Source organism: Plasmodium chabaudi, assembly GCF_900002335.3.
Source record: "Plasmodium chabaudi chabaudi strain AS genome assembly, chromosome: 11".
Classification (NCBI taxonomy): domain Eukaryota; phylum Apicomplexa; class Aconoidasida; order Haemosporida; family Plasmodiidae; genus Plasmodium; species Plasmodium chabaudi.
In genome coordinates this window covers 1,630,353-1,652,270 of record NC_030111.2, presented here as the reverse complement: position 1 = coordinate 1,652,270, position 21,918 = coordinate 1,630,353, and the positions used below count along the sequence as shown (strand labels likewise).

The 21,918-nt window shown below is 22.7% G+C and overlaps 5 protein-coding genes and 5 non-coding genes across 10 annotated transcripts; 4 read left to right on the top strand and 6 right to left on the bottom strand.

Annotated features, from left to right (window-relative positions):
- Positions 1-1,637: 1,637 nt before the first annotated feature.
- PCHAS_1145600 (erythrocyte membrane associated protein 2, putative) lies at positions 1,638-3,140 on the bottom strand (the record flags this gene model as incomplete). Its single annotated transcript, XM_016798747.1, has 2 exons — positions 1,638-2,945; positions 3,069-3,140. 2 exons carry the CDS (start codon positions 3,138-3,140, stop codon positions 1,638-1,640), a joined length of 1,380 nt encoding a protein of 459 aa, XP_016654118.1.
- Positions 3,141-7,322: 4,182 nt separating this feature from the next.
- On the top strand, positions 7,323-9,505 carry PCHAS_1145500 (tryptophan-rich antigen; the record flags this gene model as incomplete). Its single annotated transcript, XM_016798746.1, has 2 exons — positions 7,323-7,931; positions 8,105-9,505. 2 exons carry the CDS (start codon positions 7,323-7,325, stop codon positions 9,503-9,505), a joined length of 2,010 nt encoding a protein of 669 aa, XP_016654117.1.
- A 1,458-nt stretch (positions 9,506-10,963) lies between these two features.
- On the bottom strand, positions 10,964-12,111 carry PCHAS_1145400 (membrane associated histidine-rich protein 1b, putative; the record flags this gene model as incomplete). Its single annotated transcript, XM_016798745.1, has 2 exons — positions 10,964-11,347; positions 11,608-12,111. The coding sequence occupies 2 exons, from the start codon at positions 12,109-12,111 to the stop codon at positions 10,964-10,966; spliced, it is 888 nt and encodes a 295-aa protein (XP_016654116.1).
- A 999-nt stretch (positions 12,112-13,110) lies between these two features.
- Positions 13,111-13,922, bottom strand: PCHAS_1145300 (membrane associated histidine-rich protein 1a, putative; the record flags this gene model as incomplete). The annotated part of the gene is made up of 2 exons (XM_739222.1): positions 13,111-13,230; positions 13,503-13,922. 2 exons carry the CDS (start codon positions 13,920-13,922, stop codon positions 13,111-13,113), a joined length of 540 nt encoding a protein of 179 aa, XP_744315.1.
- A 2,285-nt stretch (positions 13,923-16,207) lies between these two features.
- PCHAS_1145290 lies at positions 16,208-16,278 on the bottom strand. The gene has a single exon. It is a non-coding gene; the product is annotated as a tRNA-Gly (tRNA).
- A 413-nt stretch (positions 16,279-16,691) lies between these two features.
- On the top strand, positions 16,692-16,763 carry PCHAS_1145280. The gene has a single exon. It is a non-coding gene; the product is annotated as a tRNA-Cys (tRNA).
- Positions 16,764-17,388: 625 nt separating this feature from the next.
- Positions 17,389-17,462, bottom strand: PCHAS_1145260. The gene has a single exon. It is a non-coding gene; the product is annotated as a tRNA-Arg (tRNA).
- Positions 17,463-18,213: 751 nt separating this feature from the next.
- Positions 18,214-18,285, top strand: PCHAS_1145240. The gene has a single exon. It is a non-coding gene; the product is annotated as a tRNA-Trp (tRNA).
- Positions 18,286-18,885: 600 nt separating this feature from the next.
- On the bottom strand, positions 18,886-18,959 carry PCHAS_1145220. Its single transcript has one exon. It is a non-coding gene; the product is annotated as a tRNA-Arg (tRNA).
- A 1,806-nt stretch (positions 18,960-20,765) lies between these two features.
- Positions 20,766-21,831, top strand: PCHAS_1145200 (U2 small nuclear ribonucleoprotein A', putative; the record flags this gene model as incomplete). Its single annotated transcript, XM_016798744.1, has 4 exons — positions 20,766-20,844; positions 21,077-21,291; positions 21,469-21,551; positions 21,681-21,831. The coding sequence occupies 4 exons, from the start codon at positions 20,766-20,768 to the stop codon at positions 21,829-21,831; spliced, it is 528 nt and encodes a 175-aa protein (XP_016654115.1).
- Positions 21,832-21,918: the final 87 nt, after the last annotated feature.

Sequence of the window (21,918 nt, the reverse complement as noted above, 5' to 3'; positions counted from 1 at the left end):
AATTTTTTTCATTTTCAATGAAATTAATTAATGTAGATTTGTAATAAACTTCGTTATACCCATTAAAAGCATTTATGGATATAAATACTATATTATTTCTTTTTTCAAATAAATATTAATTTTCTCTAAATAATAAACAATTTTTAATATTTTATTTATAAAAAAAAATATATATAATAATTTTTCCATAAAAAATATTTTTTGCAAATTTGTTATACAAATCGTCTTTTAATATAATTGATAATATATTGATATATTTAATAATGCGGTTCTAATATTTTATAAACTTATATTTTTCTATTATTGTTTACATACGAACAAATTAATAAATATCAATTAAATGATAAAATATTAGATACGCATATTTTTTTATATGAATAAATACAAATATATAATGAAAATACTAACAAAGAATAGATGTTATATACATCTAAATGGTTTCTTATTTGTTATATTTCTCCAATTTTAAATACTACTTAATATTCTATATTTTATTTACCACTCTTTTGTAAAAATATTTTATTTTATATATTGGTAGTTTGTTTAATTAATGTTAAAAATCTATGCTCATCTGAATATATGTTGTAATGCAGAGGAATATTCAAAATGAGTTTTGTTATAAATTATAGCTACATATATAGTATTGTTACAGTTCAATTGGTATCATATAATTTAAATTAAAATAATTGAAACACAAATTATAAATTTTACTATATAAAACCTTTAATCAAATAAAGAAATATATTATGTTGTAGATAATCCAATATAGCCACAGATCAACAAGCTTTATATAATCGACAAATATGATATAGCATAATATGACTTCATATATAGCCAATATCTATATTAACATATGCAATATAGACATTTTATTTTAATCGTATTAAATCTATATTATCACGCAATTGTATATATTATAATTTATGGAAAATGCATTATGCGTCCCCTTTCATACTAATGATGATGTCCTTTTTTGGGTTGCATATTTAGACTTCATATATATATTAAACATATGAGGACGGCACATATATTTAATCACCATTTACAGACAAATAAAGATGACCAAATTATAAAAAATGAATCCACGTCGTAACTGATTCACAGTTTCTTCGTAGGCACCTATATATATTCTTAATCAATATATTTATATTTATTGCTGCTTATGTTTTTTTATTATAACAAAATATAAAATTATAATTGATTAATATATTATATTTTTGCATAACACAATAATTTATAAAACAATAAAAACAAATCAAACACAATTTATAAATATATGTAATATATTCGTACAACAAAATAATTTCTAAAACAATGAAAACAAATCAAACACAATTTATAAATATATGTAATATATTCGTATAATACAATAATTTATAAAATATTAAAAAAAAATTAAATAAAATCAAGGTATAAATATATCTTTTGAAAATATATTTGTATGATATTCATTCCATTTAAAATATTGTCATTTGTGCTTATTACTATAATTTTCTTTCTGCTGTAATTTTTATTTTTCATCATTCTGCATTTTTATAGTCTGTATTTTAAAAACATGTCCCTTTTAATTAGTTCTCAATATTCTTTTCATTAGCATAAGTTTTTAATTGATCTTCATCTAAATCTGTATATAGTTCTTAAATGCTACCTGGGTATTTATTCTTTTTTTTAGAAGGAAAAGCTGATAAATAATCTTCCAAGTCTGAGTCATCTGTATCCATGTGATTTACTACCAACATAAAGTTATGCCAATGGACCGTCTCTGCTTTAACTTCTTTAGCATTTGGATAACTGTAACGTGTACTATGCAACATTCTAGGTGGTTCTCTAAATTTAGGTTTTGGTCTTCTTCTTCTGATTCTATATTTCGAAACTGGTGGTGGAGGAGTAGCTGATCTAAATGGCAATTCTATAATTATTGTTTCCTCTTGTGGTGGTGGGATCTCGAATCTTACCCTTGGTTTATCAGAGACGCTTGCTTGTGCTTTTACAAATGGTGGGTCTTTTGGCACATATAATTTCTCTACTGGTTCATTTGGTTTAACTTCATAAACTTGTTGGGGTTCATTATTTGGTTGGTCTTCATTATTTGGTTGGTCTTCATTATTTGGTTGGTCTTCATTATTTGGTTGGTCTTCATTATTTGGTTGGTCTTCATTATTTGGTTGGTCTTCATTATTTGGTTGGTCTTCATAAATTGGTTGATCTTCATAATTTGATTGATTGTTATAAGCTGGTTGACCTTCATAAATTGGTTGATCTTCATAAGCTGGTTGGCCTTCATAAACTGGTTGATCTTCATAATTTGATTGATTGTTATAAGCTGGTTGGCCTTCATAAACTGGATGATCTTCATAAAGTGATTGATCATCATAAGCTGGTTGGCCTTCATAAAGTGATTGATCATCATAAGCTGGTTGACCTTCATAAACTGGATGATCTTCATAATTTGATTGATTGTTATAAGCTGGTTGACCTTCATAAATTGGTTGATCTTCATAAACTGGTTGATCTTCATAATTTGATTGATTGTTATAAGCTGGTTGACCTTCATAAACTGGTTGATCTTCATGATTTGATTGGTTGTTATAAGCTGGTTGACCTTCATAAACTGGTTGATCTTCATAAAGTGATTGATTGTCATAAAGTGATTGATTGTCATAAAGTGATTGATTGTCATAAAGTGATTGATTGTCATAAGTTGGTTGGTCTTCATAAATTGGTTGATCTTCATAATTTGATTGATTGTTATAAGCTGGTTGACCTTCATAAACTGGTTGATCTTCATAAATTGATTGGTTCTCATAAATTGGTTGATCTTCATAAATTGATTGGTTCTCATAAAGTGATTGGTTTTCATATGCTCCTTCTCCTACTTCATTGTTTTCTTGCTCAGATAACAATCGATTCGATTTTATAACCTTAGTTACATTATTATTATTTTTCTAAAAATACATAAAATTTGAATATATTTATAATTAAATTTTATTTTGTAATGTAAAACATCGCCAATTATAAATTTTAACGCAATAAACAAATATTTATAAAATTAACATATAATATTTTACCTCGTTGCTGTATGCGTCGCATAAGCACATTAAAAGAAGAGACGAACTAATTTGTATTAATTTGGAATTCATTTTTGTAGTATATATTATATTTTTTTTAATACCATAAAAAATATAAAGAAATAAAAAAAAAATGTCTTTTTATATATAAAATATCATACTAGTTCTATTTCTATATTATGTGGTTTTATTTATTTATATTTGTATGTATGATATTTTATATTAATTATTCCAATTTACTATATTATATAACATTGGTTGTTTTATATTAATTTGTAATAAAGCTATAAATATATGAAAATTTCATAAACATGTTATTAAATATTTAAAATGCAATTTAATTATAAATTTTTGTAATTAGTATTTTAAAAAAAAAAATATTATATATTCAACCAAGTATATTTTTAATTGTAAAATATAATTATAGATTATATCTTATAAATTATTTAGAAAACAATATACCAAAAAATATATATATATATATATATATTAAATAAATAATATGTACATATACCTACATTAAAAATGTCTTACTACGACATGTATTTTTTTATGCTATGCTGAAGTGGAATATAATATATATAGTGCAGGAATACGATAATTTATTATGTTTTTCGAATACAATATGTTAATTAGTTCTAAAATTTTACGACATAACCATCTAGAAATAATAATTATATTTTTTTCATAGAGTCGGTTACAGTATTGTATTACATATTAATGTAATACAACTTATACATTCCTTATAAAAAAATACAAAAAAGAGAATTAAATGAAAAAAAAAAAAATTTCAAAAAACCATTAGTTGTAGATTAAAATAACTTCATTTATTTATAATACATAAATTTTATAAGAAAATTTAAATTATTTTGGAATAAAGCGATTATATTCTTTATGCATCAAATAATGGCAACATATACTAACATTAAAATATTCCCAATTCTATCCAATATTAATAATCATATAAATTTAGCACTCCCTCGTAATTTTTTAACGAATATTTTTATTATAAGGTGTTTATTTTATTTTGCATACAGAGACATCTTATTTTTATCGAATATATATTTTTTAGATGCATACATCTTTGTAAACAAAACTATTTATATTTGATTTGTTCTAAAAAAAAATATATAATAATATAAATTATAAACCATACTCATTTAAACATATTAATTCCAAAATTATAATTAAATAATACATTATATATGCATATATTATATATTAATTCATATAATGTATCAGTCTTTTGTTTTTAGACGTTTTTTGAATTAAATGCAAAACAACCATAACTTATGAAGATAAATAAAATGAAACATATTAATTTTTCATGAATATATATGCAGATTTTTTCTTTATATCTAATAACATATAATGTCCATTTATTATATATATAAAATAAAATTATATGTATAAAATATTTATTTTTATGCATCCCCTGGTACAATATTCATTCAAGCTATAACTAGGAATCTATGCAACATTATATTTCTATATAAAAAGAACGGAACATAAATATCGAAACAACACATACTATTTAGTATTAATTATAATATATAATTCAATTTGGTATTCATTATAAATATGTCCGTTCTTTGTTGACGACAGCGGTGATATTTAGATATTACATGGGCCCAACTTAATTGAATAATCTATAATTGATAAAAGATGCATATTTATTTATTTTCATTCATTTTGAAATTAACAATTTAATTTTATGCCTATATTTCAATTATTATATATTAATGCAAATAATAACAAAAAGAGAAAGAAATAAAATACAAACATATTTTCTAAGCCTTATCATATATAAGTATTGTATTATACTGCTATCATTCTATATAACAATATACTTAAAGAATTATCATTGTTATATTTATATATATGACCAAAAATACATTTAGAGAAATAAAATATATTCCATATGCCTGCTTTATAAAAATGAATGCATGCCTCAAATGTACTATAATTTGCATAGTTTTCAAAAGATTTAAAATTATGATTTACTAAAAAAAATAATAATTAATGACTTTTTTTAAATAAAGATATTTTTTATAACTTAAAATATTTATAATAATAAATATATACTGTAAATATTTTATTAATAATCCCCAAGTCAATCGAACTCTTAAATTATGTGTTACAAAATGGATTTACATAATATGTTAGATATATTGTCTTTTATAATAACTTCGAAATTAACATGCATTTTGTGTCATCATGCATTAACTTTACTGAAGAAATAATTCGTATAATTAGTTATAATATAAGTATAATTAACATTTAAAATTAGACACAAAATACCATTCGAAAAATCCACATTATATATATTATCGGTTATAATTTAAGATAAATGTTTTCAATTTTCTATTTAATCATTATTGTTATGCAATATCAGTTCACAGATAATTGTGTATGTTCCCATTTGTGTTGTTAATTTATGATCTAAGATTATTTTAAAAATCGAAATGAATGCAAATAAAATCAGCATCTATTATATAGCTTAAAAAAATTCATGCACATACATCAAAATTAGTAATCTTATTAAAAGGATTCAATTCATAAATAATATATTACCCTTTCATTTTTATTATTGCTATTTATTGTATTTTTATATGTTATAAAGCAAAATAAAGTAATTCCATAAAATAATAATAACTTGAAACTTATAAAATTACTTATTGTATTTATGTGTAAGTATCCGCTGATAAATGCTGGCATACCCATTTCATTTTGTAAATGATGCAATAATTAAATGGTAGGAAATATATATATGTGTAATAAATTAAAGTAAAATTATGATGAATAATTGAAGATAAATCATAATGCTAAAGATGTGAAACTACAATATATAAAAATGGAAGGTAATTAAAAATAAATAAGCAAATAAAAACGTGAAATGTGCTTATAAACATTTATTTCATTTTCTGTTTCTTCTTAAGGATATACCTTTTATTACATAAAGGGTTTGTATAAATGCTTGAAGAATATATAAAAATATATTCCACCCTAATTTTATTGCTTTTTATTTGTGTTTTTAGATTTTATAAATAATATTTATATAAGTTAACTATTGTGTGTATTATGCATATAGAAACCCTTTATACCGACTTTGTATGTGCATGTTTTAATAAACACTTTTTCTTTTTTTTATGTATTATATTTTTTATTTATGGTGATCTATAAGCGGTGAAAAAATAGTAATATCTAATTTTTTATTTTTTGGTGGTTTTTATTTATATTATGCACAAATCCACAATACAAATATTTTATGCATATATATAATATAAACCATGTTTTATATAATATATTTTTGTATATTTAATTGCCAATACATATTATAATATATGCTACTTTAGAAATCTTTTAAATTCTTTACACACCATTTTTACATAAATATCATCTTTGAAAATTTAAAGATGCAATTTGTAAAATTATATAATTTTATATTTTTAATAAAAAAAATGTTTCTACAATAAATGTTTTTATATATGATAAATGGATGTGCTTGTGTTTTTATATTTTGCATTATTCATTTAATTATCAAAAACATATATATGAACAAAATTCTCTTAAATGCTGATTGGAGTATAAAAAACAATTCCTTTATATAATATTAAAATAATGCAGACAAGTGAATTCACATATAGGGCATCATAGTTAAAATAATAGATAAAATACTAAAAAACGCAGATTTAATATATTTATATAGTTGTAAGAATCTATAAAAAAGGCACACCCTTTTAAAAAATATATAGAGTTATAATAATAAATACAAACATTAATTTATAAATGCCCTTGGTATCCAAAAATATTAATTTTGTTTAATTTTAATTTTTATTATTGTTATTTATTGTATTTTTATATGCTATAAAGCAAAATAAAATAGTTCCATAAATTAATAAAAAGCATATTATTCATCATATATATTTTTTCCGTGTTCACTTAACCTAGCACATGAAATTATAATAATAATTTAAATATATATATTACTATCAGCGAATGCATAAAATTGAATAATTTTATTTTATAAATTCAAAAAAAATGACACATCAATTTTCCTAAATATATATAATATAAATAATAACGCTTTTCTTATTTCAGAATAAATGTGTATTAAAAATATTATTAACTTTTAAGACATATATATGTATTAAAATATATATATTCGATTGCTTCAAATACGTAATTTTATAAATATTCCTCCCCAATTACAACTGTTTATAGTATAATACATATGATTAGAAATATAGTAATATGGAACCAATAAGTGCAGTTGAAGGCCATAATACTCTAAGTGCGAGTACTATGGATGGTGAAAATGCTCGTAGCAAAACTTTATTAAATAATGATATGAATACAAGCGGTCCAGATATTCAAAAAATTCCCAATGTACCGAATAGCACTAATACATTACTTGGTTCTGAAACAGTAGTTGAAACACCATCTGGCACATTTAATGAATCATTAGTTAATTCTGATGAAATAATTACCAACGAAATCCTAGTGGAAAATGTTGGAATCTTAAACCGAATGTTTAGAATATATTCGAAAATGAGTGTTATAAAATTTAATGGTATGGTTTCTAAAGTTGTAGACGTTATTACACCTATAATACATTATCCGATAGCTCATCATGCCATAGCCTATAGTAAAGTAATAACTGAAAAATTAGGAAAAAGCCATATATTGCTTCTAAAATGCAAGGACGAATTAGAAAAGCTTCAAATCATACAAAGATTAAGAGACCATGCCATGAATATGCATATGCATATGCTGGATAATCATTTACAATTAGCAATGCTAATATTTGCATCGTTACTCATTAGTTTTTTATTGACATTAATGATAAAAAGGATTCATGATGTAAGTTTTTTTAAAAATATTGTCGAAAAATATTGTATTTTTTAATTTTCTCTAATACGATGATAAATATGGAAAATTATATATGTAAATAAATATATAATTCATAAAATGCATTTTCAAAACATATTATTATACACATATGCTTATATTTTTTCTTTTAACCCTTTCTTTAGAATATAATATTTTACATAACAGGCGGTAATACAGAAAATAAGAATACGCCAGAATACGATGTAAATAATATAGAAGGATCTGAAGAAGGTAAAGAGGAATTATGGGAAGATTGGAAATCCGAATTAGATGAGAAATTTGAAGAATTCAATTCTAAATTAGAAGATGATACAAAAGAAATGATTGAACTTAAAAGTAAAGAGTGGAATAAGTGGAAAGAAAATCATGAAAATAAATGGTTGCATTATAATGAACATTTAGAAAGAGCATATAAAAAAAAAATTCTTACAGAATCATCAGACTTTGATGATGAACAATGGGGAGAATGGGTAAAAACAGAAGCTAAAAAATCCATGAATTTAGAATTCAAAAGTTGGTTATTAAAAACTAAATATAATATGGATAAATGGACTATGAAACAATGGGGTAATTGGAAGAACAATACATTCGATGAATGGCTATCATCTGATTGGAAACTTCGTGAAAACAAATATTGGAAATATTGGAAATATATTAATGAAGGGGTTATAAAACTATATACGTCAAAATTTGAAAATATGAAAAAATGGGAAGATAGATTAAATAGAGAAGTATCCGAATGGAATGAATGGACAGAAATTAAAAATTATTTTTTTATGAATAAGAAAACTAGCGAGTGGGAAAAATTTGAAAATGATACTACCCAAAATTATGAAGAATGGCGTGATGAATTTATAGACAAATTAATAGAAGGAAAGAAATGGAATGTTTGGAAATCTGAAAAAAAAAATTATAAGTCCAAAAAAAGAAAATTAAAAGAAAAGGAAAAAAAAGAAAAGGAGAAAAAAGAGAAGGAACAAAAAGAGAATGAAACAAAAAGCGGCATGAATAATCCATCATATAAAAAACCTAATTCACCAAATACGGGAAGCAATATTTTTAATTATGTATCTAATGTTTTGAAACAATGGAATAGTCCAATTCCCAATTCTAAACCACCATATAAAATTAGGAATAGTATGAATAACCCTAATAACTATTTCCCTTCATCCAATAGAAATCAGAATAATTGGGATGCCTATAATAATGATCATGATTTATTAAATAAAACTTGGAAAGTTTGGGAAAACACAAATGAGCCTCCAACCTCACTAAATGATAATCGGAATCATCTGGATTCCCGAAATAGTGATATAAATACTTTAAATAGATGGGGTTGGAAAAGGAATAATCGAAATGGTGTTTCTAGTTCGTCATATGGAACTAGGAAACGCATTAATCCTCAAAATGGTGATTACAACCCAATGGTTGGTATATTGAAATATATGGATACTCCAAGTAGCAATTATAACCTATCAAATGCAAATCGGAATCATTGGAACACCCGCTATGAAAATTCTAAATATAATTCATGGAATCCGTAATCATTGGAATAGAAAATTTCATAATTCAAATAGATAAATCAATGAATATGCTTCCATAAAACAATAACTCGAAGCTTATAAAATTATTTATTGTATTTATGTGTAAGTATCCGCTGATAAACGCTGCCATACCCATTTCATATTGCAAATGATGCAATAATTAAATGGTAGGAAATATATATATGTGTAATAAATTAAGGCAAAATTATGATGAATAATTGAAGATAAATCATAATGCTAAAGATGTGAAACTACAATATATAAAAATGAAGGTTAATTAAAAATAAATAAGCAAATAAAAACGTGAAATGTGCTTATAAACATTTATTTTCACTTTCTATGTCTTTTAAGGATATATCTTTTATTACAAAAAGGTATCGCATAAATGGTTGAAGAATATATAAAAATATATTCCAACCTAATTATATTGGCTTTTTATTTGCGTTTTTACAATTTTTAAACAATATTTATATAAGTTAGTTATTGTGTGTATTATACATATCGAAACCTTTTTATATCGATATTTGCATGTGCATGTTTTAATAAACAATTCTTTTTTTACGTATTATATTTTTATTTATGATGATCTATAGATGGTGAAAAAAATAGTAATATCTCATTTCTTTATTTTTTGGTGTTTTTTATTTATATTTTGCACAAATCCACAATACAAATATTTTATGTATATATAAAATATAAATGTGTTTTATATAATATATTTTTGCGTATTTAATTGTCATCGCATATCATATTATACATACCATTTATGAAATTATATAATTATATATTTTTAATAAAAAATGTTTCTATAATAAGTGTTTTTATATTTTGCATTATTCATTTAACTATCAAAAACATATATATGAGCAGAATTCACCCAAATATTGATTGGAATATAAAAAATAATTCCTTTGTATTAATATTAAAATAATGCAGACACATGAATTCACTTATAGGGCATCATAGTTAAAATAATAGATAAAATACTAAAAAACACAGGTTTAATATATTTATATAGTTGTAAGAACCTATAAAAAAAGGCACACCTTTTTAAAAAATATATAGAGTTATAATAATAAATACAAACATTAATTTATAAAGCCCTTGACATCCAAAAATCTTCATTTTACTTAATTTTCATTTTTATTATTGTTATTTTATTATTTAAAATAAAATAATATTTGTATATTCTTCTACATTTTATGAAAATGATGGAAACATTAAGGCACAATTTTTAACTTATAATGCACATAATAGTAATTCCCATGTTGGCATTTAATTTTTACAACTTTTATGCTGTTTTAAAATTGTCTTTGATTATTTTATATTTTTCATTGTGTCGAGATAAATAGTATGAATTTTCCATTATTTCACCCTATAAATATCAATTATATTATCATTTCAGTTCCAATATTCCAATTTATAAAATACTACATCATTAAGGGATTTTATTCCTGTTTATACTGTTACAACTTGTTCACTTAGTTCACTAGAGATTGATCCATGGTGAACTGGTGGGGAGTGGGATGGTACAGCAGGGGCTGGTACAACTGAAGGTACTTGTTCTGCTGGGGGTGTAACTTGTGTTGCTTCGGCTGTATCTGGAACTGGTGTTAATTCATTTCCAGCTGCGGCTTCTCTCATTTTTTCCGCTTGAGAAGCCTTTGCTAATTCTTCTAACAACTTTTTTCTAAGAGTTACTAATGGGCATTCAAATGCTGGTTGGTCGTCTCCTTTAAGAGCTGATGATAGAGCATTGGCTCTTTTTGAACACGAGCATCCTGAGCTCCTTTTGGGGGTGTAACCGATTGCGGCTTGGAAATATGAAGTTACGTAATTTTTCTGAAATTAAAAAAATAATAATGTAAATAATGTGTTCATAGAAAAAAGGATTTTCATGATATGTAAGTGTTTTTATATATATAATTTACAATACATACATATTATTGTATTTATTAATATACACACTATTTTTTTATATCCTTTATTTTTAATTATTATTTCATATATGCAATATTTTATAAAACAATAAGATGATCAAAATTAAAAATAACATAATAATATGTATATAGATAGAAAGATATAAATGAATTAGAGCTTACAGCTTGAATAATATAATCTTCATTTTGAATATATAAAAATGACATAACGAAAAATATCATAAGAATAATTGCTACATTTCTAAGAGTTATGCTTTTCTTCACGTTTTCTAACATCGATTTTACTTTCGATTTTTTTTTTTTTTTTTCTTTTTTTTCTTTTTTCTTTTTTTTTTCTTTTTCTTTTTCTTTCTTTTTTTTTTTGTCAGTTTCCTCATCATATTCGTCTTCGTCTTCGTCTTCACATTCTTCATCATTTTCCATTAATTGAACTTCTTCATTTTCATCACTATCTTCCTCTTCTTCACTTTCTATATCATCGCCAATTTCATTTGTAGTATCATCATCATCATCATCATAATTATAGTTCTTTTTTTTTTTCGGATTTTCAAAGCGCACATGTTTTTTTTTTGGTTCTTCTTTATAGTTTTCCAATGTTACTTCCTCTTCTTCGATTTTCTTTTTAGTAGTTGATTTTAAAGCGCTTTTTTCTTGAATCTTATTCATTTTTGACAATAATTTGTGTAAGCATAAAATTTATATAAAATAAAATAACATATTTTTTAGTATTGTAAAAAAGGCTCTTTAGTTATATGCTTCTGTTTTTTAGAATCCATAAAAAACATGCTTTTTTTTTCTATTTTTTTTCTACTTTGAGATTGAGAAGGAAAAATTTTAAATAAATTTAATTAATAAATTTATAGTTACATGTGTGCTTTTACTGTTTATATATTTTAAATTCATAAATTATATATTTTTATATGGGATTACCCATCTATCTATTCTATCTATAAATTATAAAAAGTAATGCACACCTTTTTTCAGATTATTCACAATTCTTACAAAATATATAATCAGCACACATATTGTTATTTAACATCACAAATGCGCTTAGGATTCAAATATCAATTATTTTTCTCTACTTATTAAAAACGTCTATTAACTCTAGAAATACGTAGGTTATCTTTTTGCCATTTTACATTTTTATTATTTTTCTAATTCAAAACTATAACTGTGTAAAATTTTCATTTAACTATTATTATTCTTATATTTTCTTAAAAATTAACCCTAAGTTTATCAATGCATATCTTTAGGTATTATTAAAATGTATAAGCATCGAACTCAGATGCTCAGAAAAGTTGTGCAAAAACTGTATTGCTATTATAGGATTATATAGTTTATATATTAATTATAGTTGATAAAAATTATTATATTTTTGTGAAATATGTTTTATACACAATAATAAAATAATAGATGTAATGTTAAAAATAAGCACAGTGTGTATGTGCTGAAAAAAACATAAATAAAAATGTTTAAAAGTTAAAATCACACATTTTCTCACTTTAAATGCATGCTCTATAAACTTATATTTTTTGGTTATCTAAAAAAAAATCAATGCAATATCATATCCATCCATTAGAACTTGATATTATGCTAACGTATGAATACATCTTGTTGAATATCCTGTAGCACCATGTGGTAACGTGAACTTTTGAACCCTTTTAGTTATTTTGCATGTGCAACAGGGTTTCCATCACCATTGGCTTTATGCCTTCCGCAAGTACATCCTGGAGGTCTGGCGGCGCGTTCATGAGCTACAGCAGGTACAAAACCTGCATTATACCCCTGTAATAATAAATAAATATATAATGTAAATAATATGGTTTACAAGGAAATGTGTTATTTTAACACAACGCGTGCACACTTTATATGCATATATGTTTTCACACATGTACAGGCATATAAACATTTTACTTATAATATGCAACACAACTTCGTTATGTTTTTATTTTTAATTATAATTTTGTCAATGTATTGTTTTTATATAACATTATAGTTATCCAATTTAAAGCAATATAATAACAATTTATAAGTATGAAAAACATAATTAAACTTACTATTCGATTGGAATTCCTTACAATGCCAGTATATCCCCACATTAGAGTGAGAAGGAAAAAAAAAATAAAAATTAGATTCATAGGTGTCAATCTCCTCGTAAGGTTATATTTTACATTTTCAAAGAATGTTCTGGGTTTTTTTTTTCGCTTTCTTTTTTCTTTCTTTTTATTTTCTGTATCTTCATCACCATTTTTTTGATCTTCGTCATTTTCATCATCACTATTTTCGTCTGAACTATCATATTTTTCATTTGTGACTAAATAGCTTTGACAAAATTTCTTCATGCAATTCTCTGCTTTCTTAAGGTATGAAAATGTCTTACTTGATTCATTGGCTATATAGTTTGATAATTCAGATGACTCTTCATCTTGAAGTTGTGTAACTTGATGTTCAGTATTATCTTCTTTCGACTGCGTCATTTTCTATTAGTTTGTAGGACTTATAAAATTTATATTTATGGCGTGATGCAACAACTCTATTATTTAATATACCATAAAATAAATTAATATTTATTTTTTGATGCTTAATTTATAATAATATAAAATGTAATATTTTTTATTATAATATATATATTAATTAGATGTAAATAATACCTTCTTGGTTATCCTATTTTTAATACTTAAAAATAACTAAAAAACTTGTGATAGAAATTATTATTAATAATATTTGCACACAAGCCACATTTCATTAAGTTATATCTTTAATAATAAAATTGATTTAAAAAGTTATATGCACATTTCAAATATTATAATTATGTATTATAGATGCACAGAATAAATAAGTGATATGTGCAAATATTTTTATTCTTTGCTGTAACCAAATATATTTCTCTATTAAGCCATAATAAAATATAGAATAATTTATATTATTTTAATACACACCACATAAAAAATGAAGCACAATGGCACTCATGGGTATTTTATATTTATTAAGTCTTTAATTCATTTATTATTAAAATAATATTAAAATTTTGATCCCCATTTTATATTAAAAAAGTATACTTTTGAAATAGTGTGCTTATATCTTAATTTAGTTTTGTGCACATTTATAATTTTTATTCATTGAATATCTATTGGTTCTCTTTTCTATTTTTATGCAATTGCCTAATTTATTATAATAATAATAATTTTTTTCTATATTATTTCGGGGGTTATAATCTTGAATTCATTTTTTTTCTCGGTTTAATGCAGCTCAACACATATTTTCTTACATTATTGTAGGTGCATCTTTGCTCACTTCATATTTTGTAAAAATTTAGCATTTCTACAATCTTTACTTAAAAATCAAATAAATAAATCACTAATAAACATAACTAACGTTTTATTTCATACGAAAAAAATACGTTTATTACATTAATTAAATATATTCCCCAAGTGCTATAATTTATTCGATTTATTCATTATCAAACAAATGTGTTATGCAAATAAAAATAAATAGCATAATATATTCTAAACCCAATTCGCCAAAATGTTTAAAAACTTTTAAGTTATAGGTAATTCATAATTAACCATCCCCATTTTTTTATCACAACAACATTTTTTATGTTATTGGATCTTATCGAATTTATTATACCTAAATACAATATATATTTATTTATAAATATTAGTTAGTTTATGAATTAAAATACTGTTATAACTTTTATCAATAGCCTTGTTCTTTAAAATGAATGATGAAAATTTTCATAAAATTTTAGATTCCATTTCTTTTTTCATTCTATCATATTTCATTATTTATATTTTTTATTAACATTATCTATGAAAAAATTACTTAAATGTGTAAAAAAATACCGCCATAAAATAAGTTTAAAAAATATACTGTTAATTTTAGTATTACACATATATTATTTATGATAATTTATACAACAAAGCTAAATTGGTGTGTGGGCATACACAAGCATTAACAATGTAGATCACTCATAATATGCTTCCTATGCTCATTATATGTGTGTATATGTAATTTTTATTTATTATAAAAAAATTATATAAAACAATAGTTTGCATTAGTATATAATTTTGGGCATGAACCATAAATATTAAAAATAATTATTCTTAAACATTAAGTCATAATTTTTTATTTTTATCATAAAAACATGTCTATATAACTTTTTTTTTGAACAAGTAATCATAAAATTTGAACTTATCATGAAAAATAATAATAATAATAATATTAAATTATATTGTTATATCATAAATTTTTCCCCGAAGAAGGAATATTCCAGTTAGCAATCATATTTGGCATAAAGTTTTTGATTATATTTCCCTTCATTAAAATGTTAATATAGATAACAAAAATACTTAGAGAGAAAGAATAAATTGCTCGCGTGTTTTTTGTACTTTTATTTTTATATAGTTTTTTTGGGGATTCAATTAAAACGGTATTTTAAAATATTCAAAAATAATAATAAGTTATTAAAAATACTGCGATAAATATATTATTTATAGACATATGAAAATTTATGTATAAAAAAAGTAGTATATATGTTTATTAAATTTATAAAACCGGATTTTCAAAAATATATATGCAACTCTTAAAAAATAAAGTTTTATAATTTAAATCTTATAAAATATTTGAGATTATTTATTTTCATAATAAAAAAATCCCCAAATTATATTTAAATATAGTTTTTACTCCAAAAATTATTTTTAATATTTTGAATTTAAATACTTTATATTTTTTTTATTGAAAAAATAGAAAAAAATTAATATGCATCTGCCGGGAATCGAACCCGGGTCACTTCGATGGCAACGAAGTATTCTACCACTAGACCACAGATGCTTAATAATCATTTATTAATTTATATAAATATATCGTCATATATTATGCATTGACAATGGAACACAAACATATGTAGAATAATATCTACATTTATTTATCTATAAATTTTATATTCTATAAACCATCAATGTTCATATAAAAAAATAATAATAATAAATTATATTTTTTGAAAAAAAAGCATTTTAATATAGAAAAGCACAATAAATTATATATTAATTTTTTATTCATATTTTTTATAAATACTTTATATTAAAAATACATTGTTTATTGTTAATATTAATATTTTATGAAATATTTATATATTTTTTATAGTTTGATTATTTCTTAATTATGGAATTTTATAAATATAGTTACATATTTTTTATATGATAAATATATTATATATAATAACATCATTTCACATTCCTATTAGTGGGCGTGTAGCTCAGCGGTAGAGCAGCTGACTGCAGATCAGCGGGTCCATGGTTCAAATCCGTGCGCGCCCTTTTTTCAACTTTATAAAATGTTCAATAAATTTAATAATATACATTTTTATATAATAAAAAATTTTGAATAACATTCCTATAACATAGTTAACATTCATAAAACATAATCTATGTTTTTTATAACGATAAATATATTCATTTATTACTTATATAAACCCTTTCTTCCCATGTACATAGTGAAATGAATGCTGGAATTAGCTGCAATTTTGTCCCATATATAAAATGAAAAAATTAGAAAGTGTTTTAAATCCTATGAAATGTTTTATTTTGTATTTATTATGGCATTGTAAAATATAGAAATATATTCTATATAGCCTATAATAAATATTTCATTCATGTTGTTGTCTTTGAGTTTGAAAAAATAAATAATAAAACATATATGCTATAAAAAAATGTAAATTATTTTGTGTAGAGCTCCATTGCTATATCATTAAGTTCATATTAATAAATGCAAAAATATATTATGCTTAAATTAATAATTTTTTAATTTAGTTCAAAATAAACCCTTTTTTATTTGCTATATATTTATTTCAAAACTATATATTATATTATTTTACAGTGTTCTATATTTACTGTAAACATTTTTTGGTCAGAAATTAAAATTTTAGAAAAATATTTTATATATTACACCAGATGGGACTCGAACCCATAACCTTTGCCTTAGGAAGGCATTGCGCTATCCAATTACGCCACTGGTGCTATTATATTGTTTTTAAATTTTTTAATAATATTTATATATCAAAAGATAATGCATGCACATATATTTATGTTTTATACAATATTTAAAGAAAACTATTTAAAAATATATATTCCTATAATGATAAATAAATAAATAACAATTCCACAATTATAATATATGCTTTATTATAGCATGTATTTAAGGCCGTGCACATATGATAAAGATCATAAATAAATAAACATGCAATACCGTCTTCATTCACTACTAAGTTGCCATTTTCACACAACAGAACATAATTAAACTGTTAAATTTTATTTATATACAATCAAATATGTATATATATATATATATATATAAGTATGCAGGTATTTAAATCTATGCATATGCTCATTAGCACATAAAGCTTATCGGCAATATTGCTTTTATAGATAGATTAATTAATCATATAAATGCTTATATGCATTAGCTCATTAACTTTTTAATTCTTCGCCCATAAATGCATAATCATTCTTTATTTAAAAAAATTAAGGGAAAAAGTGTATACGACATCAAAATTATATAAGGAAATATAATACTACTTTATAATTATAAATATTAAAAAATAATAAAAATAAATGCAAAAACGAAAAATAATTAATTTATCTATACAAATATATAACCTAATGAATAAAATTAAACCATTTACATTTATTAATAAAAATACATTATTTTACGTTAATCACAATAAAATTATCTTATTCATAATACATAATATAAAAATAAATTAATATTGGGCCTATGGCGCAACGGTAGCGCGTCTGACTCCAGATCAGAAGGCTGGGGGTTCGAATCCCTCTGGGCTCAAAAATTAGTTTTGTTAATAAAAAAATTTTCTACAATAATAATACTATTATAAAAAAAAGCTTTATTATTTTAATGTTTGCCTTTTATTATTATAATAATTTAATAGAATAAATAACAACTCGAATTTATTAAATCAATAATAGCTTCATGCGCATAATACGCATATGCAATAAGATTATATATTATTTTTGAAACCCGTAAATAATTAATTATATAATATTAATGAAAATATTTTCTTTATCATTGTTTTTTTTGCAAATATAAAGTTATAATTTTTATGTACACATTATGCGTAAAGAATATAATATATTGTAGCATTATAGTTTCGAGTATATTTTATATGACAGCATAAAATAATCTTATAAATAAAAATAAAATAATATATATATAAATGAATTCATTGAGCAAATATTTAAAAAAAATAATTCTTAAAATTTATTCTGATCATAATGTATTTATGCTTTATATGCACATTTTAACTATAAAAAATATGAATCATTTTTTCTGTTTATTAATAAATTAAATATGTTTTTCTATTGCATTTGAAACATTTTTAATTCAGTTATATTTGTTTAAATTTAAAGAAAAAATATAAAAGAGTAGGCCGGGCAGGAGTCGAACCCACGACCTCCCGATCCGTAGTCGGGCATTCTATCCAACTGAACTACCGGCCCTCATTAAAATTTTCTTTCTTTATTTTAATAAATAAAATATATATTAATATAATTTTATTATAAAACATATATGTCATTTTATTATTAATATTTTATTTATTTTTTTTTGTTTAATATAAAATTCCCTCAAAATAGTGCAATATATAACATTAATAAATAATATACTTATATAAAAATAACAGATCAATAGTTTTGCATATAAATTTTAAAAACAGAACAAAAAATCATTCTTTGTGGTCACATAAATTGCAATTATTTGTTTCTTACAATAACTCATTTATATTGTATAAAGAATAATTTTATCCACGCCCCCAAAATATTAACACCAAATTAATTCTAAATAATAACTTATATTTTAAAACAGCATAAAATACCGTTGTTGTAATGTTTTAAAGTATGCACATTTATGAAACAAGTAATATTCTTTATGTTTGAACAACATAACATATTTAATTTGACATTGGAGACTTATTAACACTACATATTTACGGACTTCAATGGATTACTACTATGTATATTATATATTAGTACTATTATTTAATCTCCAAATCCTTATTTGAAACAATATTGTGTTGAAATTAACATTATGTTCATTTATTTCATGCTACCATTCTTGATACAAATAAATGACTTTGTGTTCCCTTTTACTATTTGAGGTATTTTTAATAGCTAAATTTATGTATAGTACCCAAAGAACTATTTATTATTTTATAGATAAAAAGTATATGCTTTATATTATATATATAATATGGTCATAACCTGTGCAGGGAATACTTTACAATCATTATTTTTCTATATCTAAAAATTTAAATATCTACGTCTTCATTTTTACGGTTTAATAAATACATATACATAAATTGCTAAACCCAACACTAAAAACTTATCAAATTGTATTAGCAAATATTTTATTCTCATAAATTGCTTGTTCTTGGCTATAAAATTAATTCATAACGAATGTTTACCTTAAAGATAGATAAACAGGTGTTTCATAATAATATTGTTTTAACAAACAGGCATATATTTGTTAATATATAGGGATGGAAGGGAGGATATATAACAACTATTTTAATAGTATATATTCTTCTTTCATCAATTTAACACAATATCATCGTTTGTGGGGCTGTAAGATATAGGTTTAATCAAAATTATTAAACCAATGCAAATTAAGAAGATATAATTTCAAAAATGCATACTAATCCCAATCAAGAAAAAATAATGTTAATGGTGATAATTGTAAAATTAAACCATTATGGGTATTTTTACAAAAACTATGACAAGTAACCTATCATCAAATTAAAGGAAAATATTCAATGAATTGTGAAAAATTAAATATATATATATTTTTTATAATAAATAAGCTATTCCCAGTAAATTCATCGAATGCAAATACCAGGAAAAAAAAAAGAAAAAATATTTTCACTATATACTAAAAATATAAGTTAACACTAAGTATGGCATAAAATGTTTTTTATATAAAAATATATATCCTTATTTACTTTTTCAAAATATAATAAAAAATGAATCACGATATTAATATCAAATAAAATATTAACCACAAAAATATTTTACACTTTTCGCGGCGAACTATAAATTAAAAATAAAGATTTGTTTCCAAGCTTATTTTAATATTGAAATATATTTAAATTATTCATAAAGATGATAAGGGGACAGTAGTTAAAATATCGTAGAATTTTTATATATCTTTAACTCATCAGCCAGTATATATTATTTTTTTTCGTTTCTTTTTTTTTATTAAACTTAAGAAATTCGTTTATTAGTATTAAGAAAGTGGATGCATAGAACAAGATGAGAATAACAATAGATATGATAAATGATGCATATCAAACACGAAATCCTGCTAATGAAAATACAATATATTTAAGAGGTATAAAGAAACAATATATAATTGTAAAATATTAATATATTAGCAATAAGAAAAATATATGCATGTATATCAAAATAACAATAATAAAGCTATATCACGAAAGAAATTATATAAATAAAAGGAAGTACACGATACATTCCAGTGTTTGCATAAATTTCATAACTTGCGAATTTCAAATAATTTATATATATATATTTACATACCTATTTATTCCATTTTTTTCATTTTGAAGGTAACAAAATTAGTATCATTGAAAATTTAGGAGTTACGAAAGACTATTTCGAATGCATAGATTTGAGCGACAATGAAATTATTAAGTTAAATAATATTCCATATTTAGAAAAATTAAAAACCCTAATATTATGCAACAATAAAATCTCTCGAATAGACAGTGATGTATTTGAAAATTTACCTAATTTAAACTCATTAATTTTAACAAATAATAAAGTAAGACAAATATTCGCACATGTACATGCATTTGTTTTTTACGTATAACTATAACATTTTCATAATAAACACATATCAAATTATAATTTTGGTGTTTTAACATTTCCCCACTATATTTCATCTTACACATACATATAAATATGAATACATATGCAAGCGTTGTTATTGACTTTACAGATCGAAAAATTATCTAACCTTAATGCGCTTTTTAAAGCCAAAAACCTAACGAGACTCAGTCTATTAGAAAATTCAGTATCAAAGTAAGCTTATATCCAGTATATTTATATAGAATTTTTTTTATATTATAGGATTGCATATTATGAAGGTGTAAGCTTAAATATGTTTTATATACCCATATATATACATTATTGTTACATTTCTATTTATAGAGTAGAGAATTATAGAGAATATTTGATTTATAATTTGCCATCTTTGAAATATTTAGATTTTCAAAAAATTAAAACAAAGGACCGGGAAGAAGCCGAAGAAGTGATGAAAACCTTCAACACAGAGGACAGTGATACTAATTATGAAGATTAAATCCCTGGTTCCATATATATGCACACCCTGAATTAGTAGTACTCCAACTACCTATCAGTTTCTTTATATGGATTCTACGATTATTAT